The sequence below is a fragment of the Cylas formicarius genome, unplaced genomic scaffold, assembly GCF_029955315.1.
Source record: "Cylas formicarius isolate icCylForm1 unplaced genomic scaffold, icCylForm1.1 PGA_scaffold_4__25_contigs__length_36172078, whole genome shotgun sequence".
Taxonomy (NCBI): domain Eukaryota; kingdom Metazoa; phylum Arthropoda; class Insecta; order Coleoptera; family Brentidae; genus Cylas; species Cylas formicarius.
Window position 1 is genome coordinate 10,103,434 of NW_026844334.1, and position 9,867 is coordinate 10,113,300.

A 9,867-nucleotide genomic window follows, 5' to 3' on the forward strand; every position below is an offset into this window, starting at 1 on the left:
TATTGACGAGGCTCATTTTCACAGGCTGTTATGTAAAGAAAAAATTGTGGCATATGGGGCTCACAAAATCCACAAACAGTCCTCCCAAACCCAACACATGCAAAGAAAGTGGCTGTATGGTATTTTTTAAGAATGAACAAGAATAAGCCCTTACCGTGAATTCTCTGGGCTACTAAACTATGATAACCTATTGTTTGCTGCCGCAGTAGGTCAATGTTGACATGAGTAGACCCGTGGTTTGGTGAGACGGCGCCACGAGCCACACAAGTTATTGCTAGTGGTAGTCCTAGAGGTGGACATCCTATTCGAGTTCGTCAAAAAAAGTGTGTTTTTAAGCCAGTTTACTTCCTAACCTCAAATTTGTGCACCCTTTAGTAGGAAGGTGCTTTGACTTATTTTATACATCTTGGCTATTTCCACCCGAACATTATATTTTAGAATTAAATCAAAAGTACTATGATATGACAATTACATTATAATTTCTTCTTCCTTCTCTGAATTTCTGTCACCACTTTTCTTGACATTAGAATTAAAGGATCGATGATGAATTTCTGTTGTTTAATGACTTGCTGGACTGATTTTCGCCAGCTCTCTCGTATCAGTATAAATATAAAAATCTTTTTAAACTTCTCCATTTTAATTCCTCTTTAAAACCACAGTTATAAAATCTAGGAGCAAATACGCCTGAGATAGAAGCGAGTGTCCCATAGAAGTCCTGCACTGTCCGTACTGCGGGAACTACATTACATTTATGACGAAAATGTTAAATCGGATAAGGAGTCAAAACCATATCCTTTAATTATCAGAGCTTTAAGAAATATTTAATTTTTCTCGTTCTCGTCTATATGGATTTTTTTTTATTTGAAACTTGATTGATTTAGTACAATTTCTTTGCAATTTTGTCTCGTCAAACAAGGCGATTTAAAATTTCTTGTAGAGATTTTAAAATTGTATTTTTCACATTAAATAACATTTTTTTCTTAAAATACACTATTTTCGAACCACAACATGCATTGAGGCATGAAGACATCTGACATGCTCGATGAGGTATTTCATTGCAGACGGTATATTATTAGGATCGTCAATTTTTGAAATTATTAGCTAACCGGCGTAAACGCAATGTGGAGACGAAAAGCGAAAGAGAGAAAAAAGAGACAGCTTATTCCGAATTCGAGTCACGCCCTTCTGTCTCGATTTTATCACGTTCTCCGTAAGCCGTGTATAAACAGTAATCGAAAAAGGATTGTGCTTATATCCGCGTCGAAGAGAGGATTTCACTGTTTCTTTCACTGATTGAGACTCAATATTTGCAAGACTTTAAAATCATGTCCTATTCGGATCCGGTTGCCTTTGGAGCTTTGGTTTTTTGAGAATAAAATTGTCGGCGGGTGGGTTTTTATCGTTTATTGATTCGTCGTTCTTGTGGGTCTCAAAGTGACTTTGGAATGGATATAAATGTTGAGCTCTGATGAGACTGTAGGTTAAGAAACGCGTACACAATCTTATCAAATCGTCAGGAGTCGTGCTATAAATTAGATAGAATAGTTGCCAGAAATGCACTAGGAAAAGAAATAGTGTATTTTGCTATGCTTCGGTGAGACACGAGAGGTAGTAAAGGTAGAGAGGAATGTTCCGAAATTGTGAGATGTTCGGGTATACTTTGTTTCTTAATGCGAGAAAGCAAGGTAAAGTCTGTTCATAGATATAAAAAAGTGACTAACTGATACGAATTAAGGAAAGACTCGGCAAGCTGTAAGAATGAAATATGAAAATGAAACAGGTCCGTACTTTGCTTAGAATTTAAATATTTGGTGTTTTGTTAGGAAAGATACTAAACAATATTTATTTATTTATGTATATATTTATGTTTAAATCTAAAATAAAATTAAAAATTATTTTTATTACCTACTTAAATTACTTAAAATTATTTACATAATATATCAGCATCATTATCGCTATCATCGCCTGTTCTAATTATTATTTGTTCTATATTATATGCAATATGGATATACGATTGTCCTGCTTTTTCTATATGTTTAACACAATTTTCCCAACTTTGGGGAGAGATGTTAAAAACTTCGGTTTCTATAAGTTTGAGAACATTGGAGTTAACACGGGGAAAAAACATTGTTACGACGAATGGCAGTTGATGTTGGAATTTTTGTCAATGTGGCCGTTTCTTCTAAAGATGCTTGCTTGCTAGCACCACGTTCAATGAGAGTCAAATAAACATTGTTTATAACTTCCTTTAGTCACAATAGAATAGTGTTTTCTACATTTGGGAGGGAGCATCTCCTGAGATACACTAGACTCGCACATATTTTGCATAATTCGCACACGATTCAACACACGCTGTATTACACACGAAATAAGAATGATTACTCATAAACTTAAACTAAGTAGTGTACCAAACCAAAGAATATTAAACACAGGTAGGTATAAAATTATTTTCTATTACGGACCACAATTTTACCTAAATTTAAATTCCGAAACTTTAGGCAATAATCTTGTTGCATTGTATCTTAATGACCACCCTTGGATAATCCCATTCCAAAAGCAATTTGTCACTTTCTTATATCTATGAACAGACCATAACTGAAATGTTGTAGCGTAAAGTTCTGATAAATTGCAATGGAAATTTCCTATAAATTCAGTGCTTCTATTTCCTACATACGTCGAATCGGTAGTAAATTGGAGTTGCACTAATTTGCATACAATAGAAGGACGACTTAGGTGAATTGAAATAATGTGACTGCGGCGTTAAGCAACTAGTTTGTTGGAATCTTAAATATAACAATAATCATACATGACCATAATTATAGAGATCGGTAGATAACTAAGATATGAATGTAAATAATACCATACATAAATTGCAATAAATATTATTATTTAAAGAAAATCTACCATTTGCAAAACAACTTCTTTATACTAATGTATTTCCTTGTATGTTGTGTTCTTACCACACTCTGACTGACTTTATTCCCTCTTCGAAGAGAGTTTAACGACAATCAAGTGGTGTAATTCCTTTCTACAAATATTTTTACTTTTGAAGCCATTTTGTTAACAACATATATTGTACAAATAGTTTTTTCTCTCTTTCTCTATTAAAAGTGATTTTCTGTATTGAGTTTTCTGCAAACGCAATATTTTCCACAATTTGTTTAGTGCATACCGCACAATCATCTTAAATAAAGTATTACGCGTATGGAATACTGCTAATAAATATTTATAAATCTCTCGCATTAAGAAACAGAAGGAAAACGGGACTGGCGATTTGGTGAACATGTGCTTTTAACTCTTCTTTGTCTATCTAAAATATCTGTAGAGTCGTAGTGTGCCGATTGGATCAAAAGGTAGCGGCCACTTTGATTTTCTAAACGGGACAGCCTGTACATTGTGTCATTTTGCTCTCTGTTCTGCCAAATACTGACACTGTATATTTCCCGAAATTCTTGCTTTACCTATAATTGTGAAATGCAATACTAGAGCGGGGTATGCATATAGCACAGATTATTCACTGATATGCTGCATTATAACACTCGCAAAATTGATTGCAATTAGACGCTATCGAAATTTCTGTTCGGTCGTAGAGGTTCTGGATCAACTTCTTTTGTACTGATAATGATTTTCGAAGAGATCGCGATCATTAATATAAACTTAAATAACAGTGCGAGCTCATTGTGGTTGCTGGGGCGAAAATTTCAATCTTCACGTCAAACATTAATAGCCAAGTTTTTGTATAAATGTGGTTTATGAAGTTATACTGACGGCCACCGTTTTGTCTATTTATTAATTTTCCTCCTCGCCGAGAAATATAATAAGCGAAAATTTCATGCCGGATGGCCGGATCAACCCTCGACTTAGAAAAACCCTGTCATTCGTCAAGCTAAAGCGCCGTATAATACAGTCCGAAACGAATGTTCGACGTCGAAAAAGAATCCCGAAAAAAGAACTACCGTCTTGTGTTTTTCCTCACGATCCCATTAATTTTCCCGTCGTAATCATCCCTTATTTGTTTACATCGAAGACGGTCCGGTTGAAACAGTAAATTCGATTGGATCGCTCTTTTCTTGCAAGATGAACCTGTCGAGAAATGATCCGTTTCTTTTCAAATTTAAATGCCGGGATTGCCACAGAAGGCTTGCATTTTTTAGAACCCCGTGACAGAGGGTGAGAAGTTGGTCGTCGCCTTTCTACTGGTCAATTAACCGGATTTAGATATCGACAGTTGGAGAAGAGGGAAACCGGGTTTAAATGGATCAGTAAGCTTAGCACCGGATTTATAAAAGATGTTCGCGTTCGATGTTGCAGTTCGTATGTCACACTTTCGAAAACAATATTTAAAACCCAATATTTAAGTTGAAATAAATAATTCAGGTTGCCATACCTGGCTATTTCTTTTAAATGAAACGGGAATGATCGTGACGTCATACCGCTGCTTTTCGATCGATAAGGTGACGTGTTATAGTGTTATTCTCTGCTTATAGGCCGAGAATTACATTATTTAGGTTTATTTTTGCCTCGTGTAAAATTTTTATTTGTGCTTAGTGTAATTTACGTGATGATAATGGAAGCAACACAAAAACTATATTACAAGTTAACCATCGTAAACCCGTAAAACGTCAGGATAAACGTTTTATTCGTCTACCAGACAACAAAAGCCTTCTCTTTTGTTAACATTACGTTCAGGTGTCACTTTAGCCATAGGAAAGGCTTCCTGATCTATATAAAATAAAGAACACTTTAGGTTATCAATGCCAAGATACTTTAAAATCAGTATTTAGGTTTCCAGTAATCATTTTTGTCTTTTCTTTGTTCAATATATTACATCTTATTTGATATAGTATTTGAATTTTAAAAACTAGAAAACTGTAAGCTGATTATACTATTATATTGGTTTAAAAATAATAGCTAAATTTTCTATGGACATGCTTTTTAGCTTTAACACCGCAAACCTCAGCAAAAGAAAAACTTTCGGCGTTTTGTATGTCAAATGTAACCATAAACATATCCACTAAAGGTAAGTTATCAGGTTGACCTTTTAAAAAATCGGTTTCGGTCATTTTTAAAACTTTCTGTTTGATACTAAACACAAGATAACAAAATCAGCAACAAGATCAAGACTAAAATTAAGATCACCAAACGAACGTGTTGTTGTTCTCTAATGGCTTCTCTATTCTACCCTCCGGCTGGTGCGTAGTCTACGCGCGAATTGACGTCACAATCGGTCACAGTCAATGAAAGCGCTATTCAAAAAAGATTTAAACTAAATACAATTTTTTATTGCTTATATTTGTTAAATGGAACTAAATTATTTTTTTGTGGACTGTGGTTCTTATAATACTAGAAACTTACTTTTATAATCAATATTTCTCAAATTAATATTTTGCTCCTTATTATAAAAGAGTAGTAAAATATCGACCTATTGCTAACGTTATGCTACGTATTTGGCAAACTTAAAATTACCGTATCACATCACTCGCAGAGTACGAAATACCGAATAATGTTTCCCAGGAAATCTGCATAACTTTCTTTGCCGGTCTTTGCCTTGCCTTAGACTATACCGAACATTTAAAATTTCAAATCACAACTATCACTATCACGGACAATTTAATAGTTATAGGATGTGTTCGCTTTTTTATGTCACCCGATATATTGTTAATTTTTTTATTTAAAACCTGCAGTGCCTCCCTGTTGTATTAACGAAGTTAATGCTTAACCTCATAGTTATTTCCTGTATATATCAATTTATTGTTATGAATCCTAGGAGACTTGCAATTTAATTTTAAACAACTTGCACTCCGTGGAATGATAGTAAATACGTTTGAGGTTCAAGTTGCGAATATTTTTTTAAATTCACTCTGGAATCCAATATTCAAAAAGTTGTACTTCTGTTTCATAGTGATTATCTAGGGAAAGATATGCTCTTTAGCTAAGAGCAATATACCGTTCGGAACAACTTAATAATTGTCTACTGGAAGTAACCCTCCAAAACATTAGCTCAAAACACCAATGAACTGAAATTAATCAATTGGTTATTGGCTATTCGGTATTAATACTTACTAAAAATTGCTATGCATGAGTTTAATAAAATTTGTATAGGAACCTTGTCAATTTTTGATCTTCAATTCTGAAGATTTAAAAAAACTTGAGTAAATGCAGAAAGAAATATAAAAATTTTGAATGAAAATGCATTTAACTTTATTTGCTTACCGTACATACATATGCTTCTTTTTGCAGTAATACGATTAATATTTTTCGTGATAGAGAGAGACACTTACATTAATTTAAAAAAATTATTGAAGTAAATAAACACATGTTTAACTGTTTAAAAAAATATCAAACACATCTTTATCTTTGGCTGTAAGTTGTTCTGGTACCACGTGAAAATCTCGTTATTACTGATATAATGAGAAATGGAATTTTTTTCATTTCGGGACACTTTTGCTCATCAAATAGTAACTCAAATTAAATCTGCTCCATCCATTTAAAATTTAAAGTTTTAACTAGGCGCACGAATGGTGCGTCTTTACCGCCTCAATATTAGTTTACTGTTTCTGCCGAGTGATTTTCTTTTGTTATAAACGTTAGCTGAAGACCATCACTTGAGTACTCGAAACATGTGCTGACTTATTGACGCCTTTATTATGAAAAAGGATTAAATTAATGTGGATTTATTCTCTTTGGAGTTTACTACTCCACTTTGAGAGATTGGCTACTTTTTCAAATTTTATAAATTATCTCCTAGGTCAACATTCTTAATGTGTGATAGTTTTGCTATGAAGAACATTGTTAGTGGAACAATAAAATTTAACGAGATTACACCTTTCATTGATTTTCATTTTATGAATGACTATTGAATTTATGAAGATAAACCATATGTAAAGTAGATACTACATTTAAAATCTGTGAATTTGGAGTTCTGTTCTTTTTTGTTAGTTAAAATTACTTCCAAAAATCTATAACATACGAGATCTTATAGACTCTATTTACCATTTATTTATTCGTTTTTAGTTTAAGAGAAATCTTTTCTATACTTTTTATTACGCCGAAATGAATAAATATCGTTAAACAAGGTTGCAATGTTTCGCTATAAAATGGTACTTTCGGCAAAATGAAAGATAATGAAACCACAAATGAAAATGACAAGTACAGTTCAAAAAGTGCAAAAATGCATATGCAATGCAACTTTCGGTAAAAATTTCTCAAAATAGTGATGGACTATCAGGTTTATGAAAAATTAAAATTTATATTGTCGACGTTTCGGCAATTTTATAACTTTTATAATCGTGTTCTAAAATCAAGCATCGGATAACAGCCCATTATATATAAAAAATCTGTCAAGAAATAAAGAAAATAAAAAGTGCATTAATTGTTTTCTCTTGCCTTATTTTCTTTCCAATGGTACATACGATACCTTTCGATTAGAACGGTTAGAGTAATAAATTAACAATTTTCGTTGCCTTTTGAGTAATGTAATGTAATGGGATACGATTTTACTGTATTCAGGGTGTTTTCTAATTGAAATTGAGGGGCCATTTTTGGGTCCACTTTAAAAAGAAAACTTCTTACGCATATATGTCCTAAACATCTTAACTCTTGGGATACGGGATGGTAAATTTTTCAAAAATAAAATGTATTTTTTTAATGTTTGTAATAAAAATTTATACATTTTAATGAAATTTGGCACATATATATTATGTATCAAGCGCCATTATTTAGTGTATCACATTTTTTTAAAAATACACCAGTAGCGGGAGTACGGAATTTCGCATGTCATTTTGGCAGGCATTGATGGTACGCCACCGATTTATCTTAAATAATTCTTTCATAACAACATCGTTAATATGACAGCATCTTGATTATACGAATACGAATCGAATACGAATACTTAAACAAATAAAATAAATGAAAATAAGAATTGTTTATTATTTATCTTATTGTTAAGAATGTTATTTTATATTATTAAAACTTTAAAAATAAAAACAACGGTCTTCTAATTTTTTTTTTTTGAACGGCACTGGTTGTTAACTAAAAACTAGATATTTTGTTTTAGGCAGGTATTTTATTTTTCACAAAAAAATGTTCTCAATTTAACCAGTGCAGTGGCGACCCAATTAACCCAAATATTTTTTGTTGATAGATAGTCAGTGGCATGCCACTGATGTCCCTAAAAGTCAATAATGAAATTATTTGCTTTCATTTATTAGCAGATTAGATCTCTTAATTTTTTTTATCTTTTGCACGGTTTTCAGTAACCAAATCTGATTTCTCTGCATGCTGTCATATTAACCATATTGTTTATGACCATGCAGAGATGTTTTAATTTTTTTAAGCGAAAACCGTACAGGGGGTTAGAAAACATAAAGAAATCAAATTTCTTCAGAAATGATTGGAGATTGCAAAAATAATTTTTATTTTAAGAGAAATCATCAAAATCACAAATCATCAATTTCTGCAAAAATTAACATGTGAAAAAAATACATACATAGTATATATAGTACGTGTATGTCAAATTTCATTATGATATCCAAAGTGGTATTACAGATATTATAAAAATATATTTTATTTTTGAAAATTTCGCCACCCTGTATCTCAATAACATTTAGGATATATGCTCATAAGAAGTTTTCTTTTTAAAATGGACCCAAAAATCTCCCCCTTAAATATTCAATTAGAAAACACCCCGAATACTAAAACGGAAAATTATCCTTATTATGAACATGGTCTGTTTTTAGCTGTATTTTAAGTTTAATTTTTGTTTGTCACTTTTATTATTTTGCTATTCCTTTACATAATTAAGCAACGTCTCCAACGATTACCAATAATAATCTGCATTGTGCCATCATTTAATCCTTTTTGTTGGCATTTGTAATTAATCTAATTGTGTTGTATATATACTTAAGAATCCTTAAGAGGACAATACAATTGCCAAAATTTCGACCACATAGGAATTTGATATTTCATATACCGAGCCCGAAACTTGTTAATTCCTTAATATGAAAAGTAATTGCTCTGTACCCCGATTGCAGGTATCCAAAATCGAGCAGGCTCGCTGCTCCAGTCTGGCACGGATCTTCAAAATTCTGGAGGAGCCATAAAACAAATCGGCGTGGCATTCCTGCTTGCCGCCGCGACGTCGGCCGCCCTTCCTGTGACATAATGGAATCAACCCCCGATGCACATTCGGCTGCGGACAATAAAACCCTCGCCGTCAAAATATTTTTATACGCTTCTCGGCTACAAGTGGTTTGGAGACGACGTGCTTTTGTGTGCGTGCCGTGCCGTTTCGGGATGAAAATGTCTGTTTCGAGGGGGTATTGCGCGAAGAGTCTCATTTCGTGTATCCTTTATTGTGTAAATACACGTTTTTTTTTGTAAAGGCGTTGTGTTTGAGGATGAACCAATTCGATGTAGGGAATAAAATTGTAAATAAATTGGTTTGACGACATCCCGGTGTCTTTATTTACTTTGTACGAGGTGGACAAATATTGGACGCAGTTCTTTTTGGTGTTGTCTGAAACCTATCTTGAAGTTATCGAACTCGAAAGCATCCTGTAGAATTCCTCCATGGAAACTTACTTGCTATATGCAGGGTTTCCCGTAAGTAATGGTACGTGGCAAAACAGGAGATTTTTTTTATAAAAATATTATGATTTAATAAAAACTTACCGTAGTCGAAAAGTTGATACTAACAAAGATACAACGTGTCAAGGTTCGTTATTAATTTTTTCTTATAATTTCCGAAATATTCAAGCTCTTTGCACAAAATTTAGCAAATCGGGTTTTCTGCTATGAGAAATCCATTTTCACGAAAAATTTTGGGACAATTTGTAGAAGGCGCTACGTATGGCAGATTATTAATAA

General features: G+C 33.0%; 1 protein-coding gene across 3 annotated transcripts in view; it reads left to right on the forward strand.

Annotated features, from left to right (window-relative positions):
• LOC132700907 (limbic system-associated membrane protein-like) overlaps window positions 1–9,442 on the forward strand; it is a 157,718-nt gene extending 148,276 nt beyond the window's left edge. For all 3 annotated transcript variants that reach the window (XM_060668488.1, XM_060668489.1, XM_060668490.1), the window contains one exon: window positions 9,033–9,442. In XM_060668488.1, the coding sequence (XP_060524471.1) occupies window positions 9,033–9,163 (131 nt within the window). In that variant the 3' untranslated portion in view covers window positions 9,164–9,442. The remainder of the gene's footprint in view (window positions 1–9,032) is intronic.
• Window positions 9,443–9,867: the final 425 nt, after the last annotated feature.